General features: G+C 46.3%; 1 protein-coding gene across 3 annotated transcripts in view; it reads left to right on the plus strand.

Moving 5' to 3' along the window:
- IFT27 (intraflagellar transport 27) overlaps nucleotides 1-9515 on the plus strand; it is a 15326-nt gene extending 5811 nt beyond the window's left edge. For 2 of the 3 annotated variants that reach the window (XM_034777501.1, XM_034777495.1), the window contains exons 2-8: nucleotides 218-352; nucleotides 4959-5038; nucleotides 6352-6411; nucleotides 7755-7814; nucleotides 8460-8577; nucleotides 8919-9028; nucleotides 9216-9515. In XM_034777501.1, the coding sequence (XP_034633392.1) occupies nucleotides 319-352; nucleotides 4959-5038; nucleotides 6352-6411; nucleotides 7755-7814; nucleotides 8460-8577; nucleotides 8919-9028; nucleotides 9216-9314 (561 nt within the window). In that variant the 5' untranslated portion in view covers nucleotides 218-318 and the 3' untranslated portion in view covers nucleotides 9315-9515. The remainder of the gene's footprint in view (nucleotides 1-217; nucleotides 353-4958; nucleotides 5039-6351; nucleotides 6412-7754; nucleotides 7815-8459; nucleotides 8578-8918; nucleotides 9029-9215) is intronic. The other variant, XM_034777509.1, reaches the window with a different exon arrangement.
- The last annotated feature ends 9857 nt before the right edge of the window (nucleotides 9516-19372 follow it).

Below are 19372 nucleotides of genomic sequence, written 5' to 3' on the forward strand. Positions count from 1 at the left end.
CACCCTCCCCTTCAGAGCCCACCCTCCCCCTCTGCACCCCACTCCCCTCGGAACCTTCCCCCTCGAGACCTGCCCTCCCCCTCTGCATCCCTCTTGCCCATTAGGACCCGCTGCCCCCACAGCTGGGGCTTTCAAGTCCCACCTCACCCAGGTCCCACCTGCTGACTCGCCCCTGCTCAGCCCTTTGGTGATTGTTTAAGGCTCTTTTCCCCCACAGGCTCCAGCACCCTGGGGTCTCTCTCTTGAGACAGGGCTTCAGTCATCATCGCCGTGACCCCCCAGGAACAGTCCCCGGTTCCCCTTGTTGCAGCACAGAGCATGGTGAAACTAGCTGCAAAGTGCATCCTGACAGGTGAGCTTGTCATCTGGAGTCTAGTGCTTAATTTGTGCCAAGACTGAGCCCCCGGCATCTCTGGGTTTGCTACATCAGTTATAACTGTAAAATAATTGCTTGAGCCACAGCACCTCTTTCATTATAAATTAAGCCTTGCTACAGTCCATGGGGTTGGCTGTTCCTCCTGACCCAAAATAATGGGTCAGCTGAGGGGTCGAGTAATGGCCAAAATGGTCCAATGTTTTAAAACACTGATTTATGAGAACGGTAATGAAAGACAGCAAGACTCTGTGATCTCCAGGAACCCTACATACTTAGACCTACTCACAAAAATGAAGTTACTCAGCTGAGTTATTTTAACTCCGAACAATGCAAGGAAAAAATTGCCCCAGCACTCAAATGAAAAAGATAGACCACCACCTCCTGCTGCAGTAGTTGACAGTGGCCAAATGCTATGTGGTCAGCTGACCAGTGAATTGATGTTATTTGACCAGGCAATTGACTGTCTTGCCAAGCCTACACCGATCTCTCGCCATGTTGTTAGTGTTAGCTGTTATTTATATTATGGTAGCAGCTCAAGTGCCCATTAGGTGAGATCAGGGCTGCATTGCACTAGGTGCTGTGCATGCAAATAGAGACAGTCCCTGGCCCAAACAACTTGCTATCTAAATAGATACGGTGGAATGGGGCACAGAAAGGGGAAGTGATTTGCCCAAGGTCACATGCCAGGTCACTAGTAGAGCAGTGAACAGATCCCAGGTTTCCTGACTCCCTGTCCAGTGCCCTGTCCACTAGATCAGAGTGCCTCAACAACACTGCTTCATTTTGTACAGCAGCCTTCATACCAATTGTACTTCAGTTACAACTGTATTTAACTACAGTCTATAAAAAGCAGAGGGTAACGATATGAGAGGTACAGATGAAGAAGGATGTTTTCAGATGAAATATGATGGAGAGCCAGTGGGAAAAAAAGATGCAAGATCAAAGAGAGAGCTCTCTTCACAACAATGGAAAGATGACGTGACAGGAAGAGCAAGAGAAGCGGAGCAGGGAGCTAAGACCAGCTTCATGAAATAAGTAGGAGCATTCCCATTAGTGATGAAAATAAAAATTGTGTCAGGAATAAAGATGATTCCATGATTTCAAACAAGAAAAAAAGTATGGTGTTAGTCAAGTTGAAAGTAAAAAAAAAAGGCAGATGTGTCTGAGGAGGCTGCTCTTGCTCAAGAGAAGCACAAGTTAACCTGAAAGAAGCTGAGGTAAACCTGCAAGTTGGTTTGGCCATGACAGACTGTGGAAGGTTAAGACGTATGTACAGTTGAATGCTATCAAACATAATAGAAGCAAGACATCAAATGTAGAGATAAGATGACTGAAAGGCATAGGTGTAGTTTCACTTCTATTTTGGGGGGCGCAGCTCTAGCCAAACCAACAGGGTCATGCATGGGGTGCAAATTCCATGCCTGTTGAGGCTTGCAGTTTGAGGAGGGGGGAGGTAACATCCCCCATGTTCCCCCAATTTATGTCCATGATGAAAGGGGCTAGGTAAAATGAAAGATTCTCACTTCCCTGCTGGCTTCAGGAACCTTCGAAGGGGAAGGGTCTTAACACAGAAGAGGAGCCACAATGAATTAAAGGGGGAGAAATAACACAATTAGGTAGGAGCATAAACATCAGAGGAGGGAACAAAAAACTCACATGTACCTACTCATGTGGAGGAGAGAGTGGCTTACATTGCTGAGAGTTGCACAGAGGTCAAGGTGAATGAAAAGAGAAAAAGAGTGTTCATTAGCAGAAGAAGGAGATTGTTAACTATATGATGGACAATGATTCCTTTGTTATTTCCAGGGAAGATTTACAGTCAAGAATATTGTTGTGAGCTATTTGCTGAGAAAAAGGGAAGGTTAAGGATAGGGCAGTAGTTAGATGGTGAAGGGAGTGTTTTTAAAGAGGGTGGTAAACAGCATTTGATATATATATATTTTTTTTTTTAGAGAAATGGGGAAGGTACTGGAGGGCAATGGAATTAGTAACATTAGGAATAGCACAGGGAGCAATGGTGGAAAGATGGGACTAAACGAAAGGAAAAAGGCAGGCAATATTAAATTACTGTAATAAAAAAGTATAATGATGGATTGGAGTGAGGGGAAAGAATGGAGCAAGGGAAGAGAAGAATGTCACTAATGGGGCATGCAGTGTTGTTGTTGGTCTCAGGATATTAGCGAGACAAGATGGGTGAGGTAATATCTTATTGGCCCAGCTTCTGTTCCTTTTGTATCCTCACAAAACAATTTATTTTCCCAACACTGTTGCTAAACGATCCAATAATCCTGTTTCAATACATGAAATAGAATTAGTACTCAAAGGGCAGAGCAACAAATCAATGTACATAGTTTACTTTTCCAGTTGCATTAAATTCAGGCTTAATTTTTCCTAAGAACTGTGTCAGCTGAGCCCAGGGTGAGAGAGAGAAGCTTTGGCACATATACAGAGCTCTTCTTCAGGTCCTGAAGAAGATTTCTGTGTAAGTTGGAAAGCTTGTCTCACTATCAGAAGCTGGTACAATAAAAGCTATTCTCTCACCTACCTTGTCTCACTAATGGGGCAATCAGTCTGAAATAAGATACCAAATTAGATAAGAATTTGCACTGAGAGGTGGAAACAAAAGAACTTTCTGCAGTTTGGGACAGGGTGTGAAGAAGCATCATGTCATGAAACATGGTCTATTATGGTCTATTAAACTATGCATTAGCCTCCCCAGGGAAACAATAGACTGGTCAAAGCACAAGAGAACATACTGTAGGGAACAATCCTGAATTGGTCAAGGTTGAACTAGATCGGCGGTTCCCAAACTTTATTGGTTCATGTACTGCCTTCTTAAGAAGCTGTTGTGAAGTGAACTCCATGACCTTACAGGGCATTTCCATCTTAATTTGTGGCCCCAATTCAGCCCTAGTATAAGCAGGTACAGCTATCTATATAATAGGATTTCAAGATTGTGACTCTGATTCAGCAGACATTCTAGACTTCACTGTGAAGCAAAGGAAACAGCTACAAGCATGGTTGAGAGCTCTTGTTCAGAATATCACCCGGTTCAGTCAGCACTGGTCCCTGTGAGAACCAGGTGGAAAGTTGGAGTCCAAAGGTTCTGTGGCAGTCCGAATGTGACAGCTAATCAGAGAAGGTGGGAATAACACTACTTGGGGTAACAAAGAGGTGGAGCAGGTGTGAACACAAACTTTGGGAGCATGTACTAATAGCACCCTTGCTCGTTGCAACACAGCTCATGAAACGAGCTCCATTTTCAGCCTTTTTTTTTTTTTTTTTTTTACACACACATGACTATGAAGTATACCCATGCAATAGCATAGGCTTTCAGCTACTAGTATTAAATATATTTACTGCAGGGCTAAATTTGGCCTATGATTCTGTGAGCAAGTGTCACTACCCAGAATACTCTCCTGCTCCAGATATGTGTAGCATTCCCATTCTGCCTCAAAACACAGTGTGTACACACTATGGTAAGGTCAAAACTTACCCCATTCCTGGATTCAGCTTTATTAACAAAGTAACTCAACACAAAATATTAATTCCAGGCTTGGTTGCTTCCTAGAATCCCTCCTTATGAACTGTTCAGCCTAGACCTCTATACCCTTTGCACTGGGTAGGCCAGCACAAAGGAGGAGGAAAGTAGGAGTATATCCTGTGGGATCATCAGGACAGCTCTATGCCAGCTTCACAGGAGGTCCTGTTGTAGAGCATGTTCCAGGGAGTAGCCTGTGCATTCTTAAGATCCAGCAATTCGGTGCCACTGCTATGGCCCATAGGGACTATTACAGCAGGAGCCTAAATTAGGGCAGCCCTGGGGGGTAACCTACACTCGAGGGCCAAACCAGCACCTGGCATCCCCAAAATAGGGGCAGCACAAGCCATCTCCCTACTGTCCCTGCACCCAGCTTTTATGGGTATGAATCAGGAGGCCTTTTCGCTCTAGAGAGTGACACTCACTTCCCTTATGTCCAGGATGGAGCTAACCAACCATCTGCAGCAGGAGTTGCTTAGCATCTCCCAGCAGGGGCAACACCTGCTAAGTGGGGGAGGGTTCATAGGAGAACACTGCCATCCTCTTGCAATTCTTCAGTAGCATGAATGACCCGATCGTCCCACAAACATATTTGGATTTGGGAAGATATGTAATCTTGAGAGAGGAAAGTCTCCTATCACAGCTCCTTCTCCCATCCTATTCCACAGTTTTTTGTCTTCACATTAAGGTATGCCTGAATAGGTTTGGGAATCTTTAATTGTTCATGCTAGAAAAGACACAGCACTGACCTGTGAATTTCAGAACAAATGGCAAGTCTGCCCTGATGTTTAGGGACCTCTCAGCCATGGATATTGTAGACACCTAAAGCCAGCTCTGCACATGCAATAGCAACACTCATTTCACCACTTAGACAATTGTCCTATTGATTTTTCTGGCTTTCTTGCCTGTAGTGACTGGTATGAGTAAAATTGCAAATGCAGGTAACCAAAAGTTCTTTTGGGGATTTGGTGGGAACAGGACTGAAGGGAGGGGAAATGAGACTGTCCATCCACAACTAAACAAAGTGTTTTGGTCATGCAGGTGACTCAGCAGTAGGGAAGAGTGCCCTGGCCCAGATGTTCTGCAATGATGGAGCTCATTTCCAGAAAAACTACACACTGGTAAGCTTTGTGGGTTGATACATCCAGGACAGGGATTGAGGGAGGACACCAGGCTCAGTCTGCCATCGAGTGACTTCTCTAAAACTCCATGAGTGAGGAATAGGAAACTCCAAGCAGGATGAATTATTGAGGGCTGGTTTTAGCTATTGACAAACCTGTACACTGATGCATTAAAGGGGGTGTCTAGTAGGGTTTTCTTTCAAAATACTTATAGATACCAGGTTGTAAAGAGAAGCTGACTAACATCATAGTAGATTTCCATATACCTAGGGAGTTGGCTTCAAAGTTTAACACAGAATAAACTAATTGCGATAGTTTCCTTCTGTATCAGAATTTTCACAGGCTAGTGGGGTCTTAGACAATTTCCCATTTTCAGGGAGCTCCAAGGGAAAATGGCTTGCTGCAGGAGGAAGCTTCTTACTCCAAGTAGAATATCTGAGTGTGAAATGTATGCTCTTCACTATACAAACATGAAAATATGCTCCATGGCCCCAAGCTCTTGAAATCTTAAGAAACCATTCTAAGACGAAGAAGATGCAGTTTGCAGCCCTTCCATATAAAAAATATTAATGGTGATAGGTGTACAGAAGCAGGATGAAAAATAAGTCCTGTCACATGTCTTGAAATAAAGACCAAAAGGAAAACTGGAGAATAGAAATAGAAGAGACGAAAAGGAAAAGAGGTTGGGGGAGGGAGAGAGAAAGTCGAAGAGGCATAAAAAGAGGACCCCAGAATCCTATGTGCCAGCTTCAGCAAAGCACCTGTGAAGGATCATATGGTCAGTGCAGAGGATTCAGGGGGATGTTTTGGAGCAGCCAAGCAGAGAGGAACCAGTGAGTATTGATCCAGCTCTAGATCTGAAGTTGTCAACCAATATCCTGGTATGTGAGCAAATCTCCAGAGGCTAGTTCTTTTCTGTCGCCTTTCCCCATGTGAGCAAGTCTCTAGGGGTTGACAGTATCTTTGATTGTAAGAAAGTTTAGAGAGACAAGATCCTGAAGAAGAGCTCTGTATAAGCTCAAAAGCTTGTTTGTCTCACCACCAGAAGTTGGTGCAATAGAAGATATTACCTCACCCACCCTGTCTGTCTAATATCCTGGGACCAACACAGCTACAAAAATACTGCATACAACATGTAAGAAAGTTTGTTATTAGGACTTTAGGAAGTGTTATTGTGAAGTTGGTTCTCCACAGTCTCAGTTTGATGGTATTCTGGTGATCTAAGACGATTGCTGCACCCTAGAGCATAGTGTGTAAGTGGACAGGCCTCTACAATCCCTGCTGATCAATGTTTTCCTGGTTCTGCTTGACAGACGACGGGCGTGGAACTGTTGGTGAAGACTGTATCTGTTCCAGAGACAAGTGATAGTGTGGTGAGCCCTACTGTGTCACAAATAGGGACAGAAGGAGATCTTCAGTCCACACAGTCCATCTATTACGTGGATGTCTGATATGTCTCATTCCCTTGGGATGGACTCACCAGAGGTTTACCTGAATATTAAGTTGAAAACCTGATACACTGCTCATGTGCTAAAATAATTCAAATAATAAATTAAAATAATTATGCACAATAGCTGATTTTTTCCAGTGATAACTTATTTTTAAAACATACATGTTTACATATTCAACTGCAACATGACTTTTTAAACTGAAGCTCTCAGCAATCCAGTTAGGGCCCTGCACTGCCATGTAGGATACCCAGGTATAATTCCAATTCCCTAGAACAGTGGAGACTAAGCCCTATCCAGAATGCTATGTGTTAATGCTCTGCACTACCATTAAGATATAGGTATACTCAGGTTAGCATCCCAGTCTCTTGTTCCACAGATCTAGTTGGTGCTCGGAGTGGAGACAAGGCCTGGTGCACTGCGGAGTAGAACTTTTCACTGTTTATGCAGGAAATCCAGCTACTGCTTTGCACTTGCCCTCTGGGCTAGGTGCACTGCGGAGCGTGTGAGCTTAGCCACTGAGGCATGAGGCTATGTTGCTGTGGTTGTACAAGAAGCAAGTGTGACAGCTTCTAGTATACACCTCCCAAACCTTTCCCCACATAGAATCATAGAAATGTAGGACTGGAAGGGACCTCAAGAGACCATCAAGTTAATTCCCTGTGCTGTGGCAGGACCCCATTAATCTAGACCATCCCTGACAAGCGTTGGTCCAACCTGTTCCTAAAAACCTCCAATGATGAGGATTCCACAGCCTCCCTTGGAAGCTTGTTCTACTTCTAACTACAAGGGTAGTTAAGCCAGTTTTTCCTAATATCTAACCTAAATCTCCCTTGCTGCAGATTAAGCCCGTTGCTTCTTGTCCTGCCTTGAGTGAACATGGAGAACAATCGATCACCATCTTCTTTATAACAATCCTTAACATATTTGAAGACTGTTATCAGGTCCCCCCCTCAGTCTTCTTTTCTCAAGACTAAACATGCCCAGTTTCTTTAACCTTTCTTCATAGTCAGGTTTTCTAAACCTGTTATCTTTGTTGCCCTTCTCTGGACACAATACTCCAGCTGAGGCCTCACTGTCCCGAGTAGAGTGGGACAGCTACCTCCTATGTCTTACAAACAGCATCCCTGTTAATACCCCCCAGAGTGATATTAGCCTTTTTTTTTTCAACTGCATCTCACTGCTGACTCGTATTCTGTTTGTGATCCACTATAATCCCCAGATCCTTTTCATGGTCTTCCATGCAAAAACCTTCTTTCTGCTTTCAGGAACTCTTCCTTTTTGACTCAGCGGGGAAAGAACTATTTTCTGAGATGATGGAGAAACTGGTAAGTATCATGTAATAGTCGTCTTGTTCCTCAAGAGGTGCTTTTGCTGTGAAAAGGATCTGAGCTACCCAGTCTGGCAGATGTAGCAAGCCTTGGCCTGAGTGGGAGAAACCCCTCTCGGTTACCTATGACCCCTGTTCCTTTATTTTCTGAAACTTGGAACAGTACTGTAGGGAATCTGTTCCAAAGGAAGGGAGGTGGGATCCCAGAGGAAGCTCCTTTGGCTCTTAAAAAGAAATGGGAATGCTAAACTGAGATAACTGTGTGGATGTTTTTGTTTTTTTATGGGCATTTTTAGAGGAACTTCCATTTTGCCAATTCTAGTATATCAGATTTTTGCCTTCAGCCTGATCTTTCTGTTCCACATAGACTCTGCCTTCTAATGGGATATAGAACTGCCCTTGACTTTTCACACTCCAGCAAGTGTGTCTCTGCCCCCACCCTACATTAGAGACCTTTGCATTGTATCATCTAATTTTGATGCATAGGGTCAGCTAATTGGGCGTGAGGTCTCATTATATAAGACTCCTTTTATTCCTGTCCTGGAATGTATTTCCGGTACAGACACTTCTTCTCTGGGGATGTATTGACCATTGGTCACACCAGTTTCATTAGAGCTGACAATATCTCCCTCTTGATGTACAGTGGGAGCAGCCCAATGCCCTGTGTATTGTGTATGATGTCACCAATGAACAGTCTTTCAACAACTGTGCCAAGTGGCTGGAGAAGCTGAGAGCACAGACACTTGGAATGCACCTTCCAGGTAGGAGATGGTGAGATTCTTTGCACCTATTCTCATGTTTTGTGGCAGCGTCTCTTCCCATTGAGATGTGGCATAAAGCATTATCTTAAATCCAAACCAGGCATGGCTTCCTCCAACTCACCCAGTCTGTTAATAAGACAGACCAGGGAAGTGCATATTCCATGCATATTCCAGGTGATTTCCTTGCTGTCCTCTCTAGCACCTTCTTTAAGCAGCCATAGTCTAGCAATCCAATTTTTTTCCTCCCCTGTTTTCTAACTCACCCACCAGGTTTTCCGGTATTTATTGCTAACAATTCAGCATTTCTTTTTTTCTTTTCCTTTGTTTCACATTTTTTGTAGGTGTTTTAGTGGGAAATAAAACAGACCTGATTGGTCGACGAGTTGTGGAGCAGAAACAGGCACAGGAGTGGGCTGAGAACCATGGCCTACAATACTGTGAGACATCAGTGGTGAGTGTCTTCTCTCTTCTCCATCTGTGGAAGTGGGCGAATTCTCTTTTGGGGGCTCTGTTACAATCCTTTATCATTTAATCCACTCCCAGTATAAATGTGGGTTTTTTTTATTGAGCAGATAAGAGTAGAAATAGTTCAATGCTTCCTCCATCTATTTTTCACATCCTCTCTTCTCTCTTTACAGAAGGAGATGGAGAACATCGAAGCCCCATTCCACATATTGGCAAACTCATTCCACCGACTGTACAGAGAGAAAGTGGAAACCTTTCACTCACTAGTGTGAGGGCCTTGGGTATAGCAACTTGCTTAGCCCCTGTGGGGTATCTTTTAGTCTGGAAACACCCTGATGCCTAGAATCCCGCAGACTGGAAGATGGAGAGAAAGTGAGAGATGAGATTTTTTTTTTCCCCCCTTGTGACCATTTCCTGACCATTCAGATTAAACCGGAAATAAATATGGGGAAAGGCAGCCTTTCTGAGGTTGAGACCTGGTGTTTCTTTCATGTCTCCGGACTTGGTTTTCTTCTCCATAAAAATCTGTTGGATAGTTGGGGGGGCTACAGAATGGAAATTGCCAGCCTTCTGCTTTGAGATTGCCCCATCCTTTGTCAGAATGGCTTTTCTGCTAGAAACAAGGGTCAGATGATTTGGTGGGGTTTTTGAGATGGGGAAGGAGTAGGGAGGCTAATGGGACATTTCTCACATTGGACAGCCCAGCACTGACATATATCTGAAGGGAATAGGACTGCGGAAGGCCTTACACGTGGAAAGCATATTCACTAGCAGGGCTGGAATAGACTTTAGGCCCAGAGCCTGTTGAGATGTGCTCAGCAATTGTGGCATCTGCAGGGATTCTTCTTGACTCAGGAATCGTTCTTAGATGTGCCTACAGATTGGGGCTTGGGTTACGTGATGTTCCCAGGTTAATCAGCTTGGAGCCCACTGCACTGTTGACATAGTTTGTGACCCTAATCTATGTTTCTGACTTCTCAGAGTCGAGTTCTTACTCTGACTTGGCTCATTTTCTCTCCCTGTTAGAAGCTGTCTGGCTGCCAGGAACTTTTCCCCTGTACCTCTCATAACTTGGTAATGCAGTGCCCTCTGCTGGTCCCAGGTCACAAACGTGCCCAAGAAGATGCCACTGTGTTGTAGTGAGCAAGAATTGTGCTCCTACCTTCCTTCCCCACCTCCCAGATCAGAGCCATCCCTTGGATAGGGTGAATTGGGGTGACCACTCCAGGCCTCGCACTTTGGGGGACCCTGTAGGCCAGTGCGATTGGCCGGCATGGTCGGTCCCGGAAGAGACGAATCCATCACTTCTGTCCTGGACCCCACACCCCCCTAGGGACGGCCCTTTATCCTGAGGAGGGGTCCTCAGGATTTCAAATAGATAATTTCTCCTGCTCTCTCTCCCCATGTTCTCCTCCCCACCCCCAACTTGCCTTTGTTTTGTGTATTTGGGATGTGGGGGGTGTTGCTGAGTAAATTCAGTAGTGGCAACTCCTCGCTAGGTCCAGTTTTCCAGTCTCTTGGTCAAATGAGAACCTCATTTCGTTGTTCAGTTTTCACCATCCATTCTCACATTTCCTAGCTGATCACTTGGTTCAGGTATCACTAGTGCATACAGGACACAGAAAGAGAAAGAGGCCACCTGGCTCTAAACTATTGAGCCAGCAGAGGGACTTGTTGAGGTTTGGTGTGGGGAGGGGCAACATCTCTAGGTAGAATTCTTGTTTCTAATATAATCCTGATGTAGCATGTGTGAGAACCCTTTCAGATCTCCAGTGCAAGGAGATGCACTGCAGTTAGGCAAAACATCTGTGCAGTTCAAGATAGGATGTAGCTCTTTTATTCCAGAAGAGGGACAATTGCAGCGAGTCTCTTCTGCTTCCAAGGTCACAACATCTTCCCTTGGCTAAGGGGTACTGATTTTTCTGGGGTATGCACTGAGTCATTTCTCTGAGACAAGCTTTCTAGGAATCTCTGCTCTTAGTGGGTTGGATGTAATGCATCTAAGTAGGAGATGTGGAGGCAGGAGCCAGCCACCTCCAGCTGCTGTGAATAAGATATAATTATTTTTAATACTGTGTTGAGTTAGTCAAAGAACTTTAGAACTAAAGGCTCACTTTGATTCGATGGCTTCTACTACAGTTTTACTAGTAATGTGCTTCTGTTACACGATGGATCTTTTCATATTTGAAATATTTTTCCAAGTGTATCTTTGCCACCTGTGGCATGATCTATGGAGGATTAATACCTTGGGGATGGAAGATAAGGGGAAACCCATGTGATTTTTATCTGGGAACGCCTTTCTATCTGCCCCAGGAAAAGCCTGCCATAGCTCTTAATGACTGAAGAAGAGCTCTGTGTAAGCTCAAAAGTTTGTCTGTCTCACCAACACAAGTTGGTCCAATAAAAGATATTACCTCACTTACCTTGTCTCGCTAATATCCTGGGACCAACACAGCTACAACAATGCTGCAAATAGCTCTTAATAAACAGTCTGTAAAATGGAGCTGGGTGAATGTTTTTCACTGAATGAAAGCAAAAGCTGGAGAATCTAATTAGAAGAATGCTTACAGTGCTGATTGGTGATTTATAAGGTAGCTGCTTCCTCTGGGTTAGTGAAGAAAAATGCATCCCATTCAGGGAAAGATGTATTGCCTGAGAGTGAAAATGTGTAGTCTAACTAGCTAGCTGTAGGGATTCATCTGCTGCCCCTTTTCCTCTTCCCACAGGCCATGTCTAGAGTAAGAAAACGGGTTGTGTTTAAAACATGGTGGCTAACCTGTTTCGACACACATTTTGAGCACTAATGTAGACATGATTTAATGTCTTTTAAAACGTTAGCTGGTCATGGTCCTCCAAACGGAGGAACTTCGGTTTGACTATATTTAGCTAATGTGTTTCAGAGGCATTCTATCCTGTCTGCTCTCGTATTTTAAAACATGTCAGCTTGTTTTCCTAGTGTAAACGTGGCCCAGCTGGGGAGGTTGGTAGTGGCGTGGAGAAGGGGTGCCTGAGAGCTTGTGGGTTTGTTGTGGCAAGGAGGCTGTGGATGCTCAGTATGTCTGTGCATGAGGGAGCTTGGGGTAGCTAGGTGGGCTGCGGGGGGAGCCTGGAGCAGCTGGGTGCATGGGATGTGTAAGGGAAGAGTCTGGGGCCCATATTGGGTTCCCCGTGCCTTCTGTGATCACAGTCAAACCTACATTCCTCCCTTTGAAGGGTTGACCTGCCATCACCTCTTCCCCATGGGTTGTGTTCTCTGCTCCTGTCGCAGTTCCGTGGCTTGCATTCAGAGGGGAGAGCAGTGAGCAGGGCGGTAGAGAGGCTGCCTGCTGAGCAAGAAACCTTGCTGTCTCCCTGCAACTCTACTGCTTCCTCTAACTGTGCAGGACTCTCAATTTCCAGGGTGGATTTTTAAAACCCAGGACAGTCCCAGCCATACCAGGACAGCTAGAAATTCTTCAGGGTAAAAATTAAATAGTCCTGAATATACCAAGTTCCTTTCAACAGTACATAATCCTTCAGTCTCCTTTTTCCTATTTGCTTCATGGCTGAGCAAGCACTTCTTTTTCTTCTCCAAGCTCCCCTCTCAGCTTTCCAGTGGCTCATTTTCATAACCCTGTTTCACTAAGCCCCTCGTTAGCTCTTTCGCTGCTCACCTTAGTATGAAATATCACAGGTTGTTTATGTTATCTGTCTTTGTCATTGCCCCACTAACTGTCCCAGAAAACCAAGTGGCATTTCTTCTCAGCAAGGTTAATGAAAGAAAAACAAATCTGGAGTTTTTAGACCAAAGCATTTTGGAGAGATGAGCCGAAAATGGTTGCACACATTTTCAAAAGGGAGCTTCCAGTATAATTTAAAAATGTTAAAACTCCTGATTTTCACCACACGTCCCAGAAACATTCTACCCTGGAATAAGCTGCAGCAGGTAGAATGTCAGGAAGATCAGCTTCTCTTGCAGAAGGTGGTGGGAATTTAAAAACGGAGCTTACAATGAGAAGTTTGCCTTCAAGCTCAACAATGGAACAGTCCCTGCTGCTCTGTAATAAATGGTTGAACACCCTGAGACAGGGAGGTCAGAGCAGATTCTTCAAGACCATTAATTAAGCTGAGGGTCTCAAACATTCAGAAAGGACATCTTGTAGATAATGATGCTAGATTAATATACTATTTGGCCCAAATTCATCCTAGTATAACTTCACTGACAGCAAGGGATGGGTTTGGTCTGTTATGTCCATTGACTCCTTTGGCTAAGGTTCCTTTGTACAATTCATATCTTGGGCAGGATTGACCCTGTAGACAAGAATGGCAGAAGGCGCAATGTTGTTGAGGTTGAAAGGGAGAGGGAAAGGGAGAGGGTACTGTGTCTGGGGAGTACAAAAGGGGTTAAGCTGTAAAATAGCAATTAAACTGGGTGCTGGGCAGGCCCCAGCAAGAAATGTATAATCCATCCCAATTAGGAACTGCCTCTCAAGAGAAACCCCGAGCCTGATGCAGGTGCTGACAACAGGGGAAAACACTTCATTTCTAGTCTCTGTGCAGTTTTGACTTTGTCTTTTGCTCAAGGCTGAGGGCTCTGCTTTCGGCACCACACCTAAAACATTCAGGTGGGAACTGCTTCCAGTTGCCATCCTGCCTTCCTATCCCTCTGTGCTTGGACCTCCACTGTGATGAGTCCCCTGCTGGCAGCAGAGAGACATTTCCATTCTTCCCACTGTCAGTCCTGGGGACTCGGCTCCCCCTGCATTGTCAGTCACCTCTCCCACAACCTGAGCGGATATCTGATTCCTTGCCAGTCTCTCTTAATGGACAGCTGTCAACTATGCCTGTTCTTATCAAGTAGTTTTTCCATCTGGTGGACTGCGCTCCAGGCTCACCAGGCACAGGGTCCTGGGGCTGTGCTGTTTTGTATTTAGGGAGTGCCCGAACTTTCAGAACTGAGGCGGAGGGCTGAGGAGGAACTATTAGAGGGCTGTGTTCACAGACCCATCCTCCCCTTTACCCTGAGGGCCCATCTTCCCTCCACAGTCAGAATGTTGTTTCCTCCTACTGTTGTCATCTTGCCTTGAGAATCCTGTCCTCTTGGCCACTGGCTCATGGTTCTTGACCCAGAACAACAAGGTGGGTGGGGGGAAGCTGCTCGTTCGCACTTAAGGTTTCCCAGTCCTTTCCAAGAAATGCTCTTGAGCGGGTCATTGAGTCCCGATTCCCAGCCAGGCTGCCCTGAAAGCCCAAGGGTGTTGCTCTGTCCAAGGTGTATTCCCCTGGCAGGATGGCCCCTGGCTAAGCACTGGCAGCCTAGTCCTGGCTCTGCTGGGGTTGCTGCAATGTAACGTTCACAGACACTGCTCTTCTCATTCTGACTTGGAGTTATTTTTTTTCCCCCTTGGGGGAGTTTCTCTCATTCTTCTGTCACAGCCTCACATAACTCCTCCCCTGGAGCTGTTTGTCAGTGAAGCCTGGATTTGCTCTTTTCCCTGGTCTCTGAGATCAAATCCAAATCTGGCAATGTTTATAGGGGAAATGTGACAGACCTTGCATGTCAGGCTGGGGTCAGGGATGGGGTCAGTTTGATGAAGTTCCCTCCAGCCAGACATGCGTCAACTGGAGAAATGTGGAGCCTGTAATCACTCTGCATGAGTACTGGAAAAATACCCAATGCCTATCCCACCAGCAAGGGGCACTGAAGGAGCAAGGGGTAGTGGGCAGAGGAGAATATGCAGAGGAGAGATCAACTTCTGTGTCTCAGACAACCAGGGGAATTGCAAGAGCAAAGGGGAAAGAGAATATGCAGGAAGGAGTGAATCTCTTTCCCACCTCACTGAGGGCACCAGGGGAATTGAGTGGAAGGAGATACATGGGGAAAGACCAATATTTGGCCCAATTCATGGAGTTTACTGTGGAGAATAGAATGGAAGAAGGAATGACCAACCTCTGTCCTGGCAAGAGGGAGAACTTCAGGAAACAGGACAGAGGAGACCAATGCTCCAGTTTTGGGTTTTGATGTTGGAGTCAGGCTCAACAAGGGTACGCTCCAGGTTGGTATGTCTGGAACAGGGTCTGTGTGGAGATGTCATAACTGCAAAGGATATGGTAGTGACAGGTTGGGCTCAAGATGATCAGTGCCAGAGTCAGAGCAAGGGGTGGCCATGCAAGGGTCAGCGTGGAGGTGTTGGGACTTTGGTGGTGATGTTAGGCTGAGGCGATGCATGTAGTCTCAAGGGTGTGGGCCTGAGTCATATCAAGGACAATAATGTGGGTCTCAGCTAACAAGAGTAGGGTCAACATGGGGAAGTTGGAGCTACAGGCAATGGTACCGGGATCAGGGAGCAAAGCATAGAGGAGAGGATGCTGGGGCCTGGGGACCTGGAGCTGGAAAATGTACAGTGGTAGGGGCTGAGAACACGGCGGTGAGAGTCAGCGTAGCTATGGTGGAGAGGTGGATTGAAATCATTGTCACAGTGTATAAAGCCCCTGAATAGAGCTGGGCCGATATCAACAAATATTTTCCACAAATATTTGCTTGAATTAAAACATCAGTTATCTCTGGCCACGTCTGCAGCTCTATTGTATTTTGCTTTCCCCAAAGATTTCCGTGATCCAGTCGTGCAAACGCTTGCAGAAAATAAATTGTAAATTCATGTGTGAATTATTTGCCCCAGCAACCTGAATATAGACGTTACGTTCACCCATTCAGAGAGCAGAAACAAAACCACATGACTCGTCACCAATCACAACTAACCCAGACATCCTGAATTTTGTGTTGCATACTCACAGGAAAGACTGTTCACGACCACGTCATACAGCAAAAGAACTCAACAACAAATATTGACAAATTCAAGAAAATTGCAATCTCCACATGGACATTCTGTGAACAGAAAAAAAGGCTAAATTAAATGAGCAAATTACTTGCCATAAATAATTCACCCAGCTCTTCATGTGAGAGACCTATTTTATTGTGTGTGCTTCAGTTGTTTGGTCTTTTAAGTCTAAGCGAAGCATCACTGACTGCTCTTTTTGTAGTTCATCAGTTTCATGTGGACTTGGTTCAATGTTGCTAGGGCTTGTTTTTGTGGGGGTGGGGTTTCAACCTGAGCATTTTGTAGTAATGGGGCTCAAGGGCCGTTTGGAAGGCTTCAGGTTCAAAGCCAGCTGATGGGGATGTCAGAACATGGGGTCTGGGGGAGATAGCCTTGAGGTGTCGGGATGGTGGGTTTCACAGCTGATGTTCACATGAAGATACTCAGGCTGGGGTCAGTGTGGCTATGCTGGGCTTGGGGAAAATGTCTGGGCGGTAGGGACAGGAGGAGTGTGGGCTGAAACAAGGTTGGCCATGGGTTGGTGTGGGGATCTTGGGGCTGGGTACCTGTGGAATTCAGGGGACTGTGGCCAGCATAATGGTTGGACTCATATCTGTGTGGAGATGCTTGGGGTCAAGGGGAGAACTGTGTCTGGCAATGAGCATGGAGCTGAGTGGGGTAAAAAGCTGGGGATGAAAGAGTGGTGCTATGACTCACCGGAAAGCCCCTAAACTTGGAGGAATAAATAAACCCTTTCCATCCACTGTGGCCTGCCCACCTACTGAAAGCCTCAGGATATTTCTCTTGGGCAAGGATTGAGTCACTGCTACTGCTGACGACCCTGTCACCTGAGTCTGCCTAGTGGTGTGGCTTTTACTATTCACCGAGATAGGAGACGCTGCTAAGCAGAAGTGACAGGGGCTTGCAGAAGAGACGGGGCAGAACACGTGGCTGAAGAGGAATCTGCTGGACATCAGGCAGTTATATATGCCTCAGCCTCTTGCTGCCTCCCAACATCTTCTATAGCATTGCCCATAACTCCCACCCACCTTTGTGCTGCTGAGGCTGTCCCTACATACCTTTGGTGTGCTGCCTGTGCCCTGCACCCCCATATTGCACCTCCCGCACCTACCTATCTCCTTGGAGCTGCCTGGGCCCTACCTAACACCCATCTTTCTGGAGTCTAAAGCCACAGCCTGGAAGAAGAACTTCACATCCTATCCCTTGGCATGCACGCCTGCCGCTGTCCACCTGGGGCCCCGTGCAGAGCTTAAGCATTGGTTGGCTTTATGGTCTGGCAGGAGACTGAGCTGGTATCAGGACAGTGCCTGAGCTTGGTGTGTATCTGTCACGGGGGGGGAGGGTGTCCCAGGCAGGCACCCCTTTGCCCCCCCATCAGACTGCACTCATTTATTATACCATCTGTTTTCTCAGTGCTGGAGATGATGCTGGGGATATGTGACTTGGGGCACTCAGGCGGAAACTGGCCTGCACAAGGCCGGCCATGTGTTTGCCTCCTAGCAATGCAGCGGTCAGCAGCAAATTCTTTGCCGCTGCCTCCTCTCAGTAGGGGAGAGAGAGAGCGTGGGCCTGGGTGTGTAGGAGACAGAGAGATGGACTGTGTGGAAGTGGGAGAGAGAGACAGAGATGGGCCGGTGTGTGTGTGTGAGGGTGAGAGAGATGAACCGTGTGAAGGAGGGACAGACAGATGGGCAGTGTGTGGGAGCGAGGAAGAGAAATTAACTGATGGAGGGAGAGACAGACAGATGCACTGTGTGTGGGAAAGAGAAGGATTGGTTGGAGGAGGAAGAGAGAGAGTTGTGAAGGGGGGAGAGAGGCAAATTTGGCAGTTGTGAGCAGGGAGAGAGATGAACTGCGTGAAGGAGAGAATGTGGGGAGAGAAACTACAGTAATGGGTGCGTTAGAAAGGCCATAGATGACTGGATGGATGGAGATGGATACACAGTGTGACAGAGAGATTGTGTGAGTGGAAGGGAGAGGGGCTGTGTGAAGGAGCAAGTGAGCGAGGAGAGAGAGGTGGCAAGAGAGAAGGAGACCTTCATCTGAATAGCAGATGGTATATTCAACAGGCTGTGTGGAAGAAAGTTGGGGGGGGGGTGAGCCCTTCCATGTATGGGGGTTTGAGGTTCCCTCAGCACACACTGGGAGAGGAGACTGCAGGGCAGAGTTCGGAGACTGGCAATGTCTCCCTGGTACTAGCAAACAGCACTCACACTAGGTTAGGATGAACTGACAACACAGAGAAAGGTGTTCCCAGGCCTGAGAATGCAGAGAAAGTAAACATTCCCTGGGCACTAGCACAGAACCCTTTCCCTTTGTTAGTGTTCAGGGTGCCCTAGAGCATTACACTGCAACCTGTTGACCAGTTGTTTCTGGAGGGTCGTTTGAATGAGTTTAAATTGACAGAACAGGTTTGTTTGTGTTGGTTTTTTCTCATCCTGTTCTTCCAGTGTGGTTTCGCAGGCGGGACATGCACCCTCTCTTCTCCCAACCAGGTCTGAGCCCGTGGCCACCATCTTAGTGCTCCTTCCTTTTTATTCCTGGTCTTTTAGCCACCCTCTTTCCTCTCTTTCTCCATCTGACTCCAACTGTCCCTTTGTTCTTTTGGCTACATCGCCTCTTTTCTGTTCTTTTTTCCCCTCTCTTTTTTTCCAGTCTCTTTCTTTCTCTGCAACTTTCTTACCTTTTAGGTTTCGCTCAGTCTCTCATCTTCCCTGTCCCTTCCTCTCCTCCGTGTTCCAGACTCTCTCTCTCTCTCTCTCTCTCCCAGATTATAGGTCTTTCTCTTTTTGCATCAGCTGACTTCTTCTGGTTACCCCGTTTCAAGTCTCGTTTTCTCTCCTTAGCCCCTCTATCCCTTTCTGTCTCTGGCTGTCTGCCTCCTTTCTCTCACTCTCCGGCTGTCTCTCTTGAACTGGGTTGTGAATTCTATCAGCATCAGAGCTGGGCAAACTGTAAAACTGAAGTTCCCGGAGGGCCAGGTTGTGATCATTTTATTTTAGCAATGTCCTTGGATGTATAAAGGTGTTTGAGGGGGAGGGGCAGTATGTGTGCTGGGTGGGGGAAGAGAGGGGAGTGAAGGCCAGAGCAAATGGAGCTCAAGACTAATATAGGTCAGTTGCAGACAAGAGTCCCAGTGGTCTGTGTAAAAGAGGAGTGGCTTGTAGCTTTGGGCTAGATACTGGAAAGATGGCAACTGAAGAGTTTTACCCAAATGACAGATGGATCAGACACACAAGTGCACACAAGCAGGCAAGTTCTGTATCATCCAAGAATGCAACTAGTAGTGAGCGGGATGAGACTCTGAATCTGCACAATTGGCTACTCCTTTCCCAGGCATCTCCCCAGCTCGGAGAGTTAACGGGAATCTCCTGAGACTCCAGGCAGCTGGTTCTAATCCTGCTTCTTCTGTTCAGCTCCTTGTCTTGTGCTCTGAGTACGGAGGTCAGAGGCATTGCTGGCAGACCCCTCCCAAATGTCCTCTGCCTGCTGGTTGTCTCAAAAGAAATGGC

The sequence above is a fragment of the Trachemys scripta genome, chromosome 1 (assembly GCF_013100865.1).
Source record: "Trachemys scripta elegans isolate TJP31775 chromosome 1, CAS_Tse_1.0, whole genome shotgun sequence".
Lineage (NCBI taxonomy): Eukaryota > Metazoa > Chordata > Testudines > Emydidae > Trachemys > Trachemys scripta.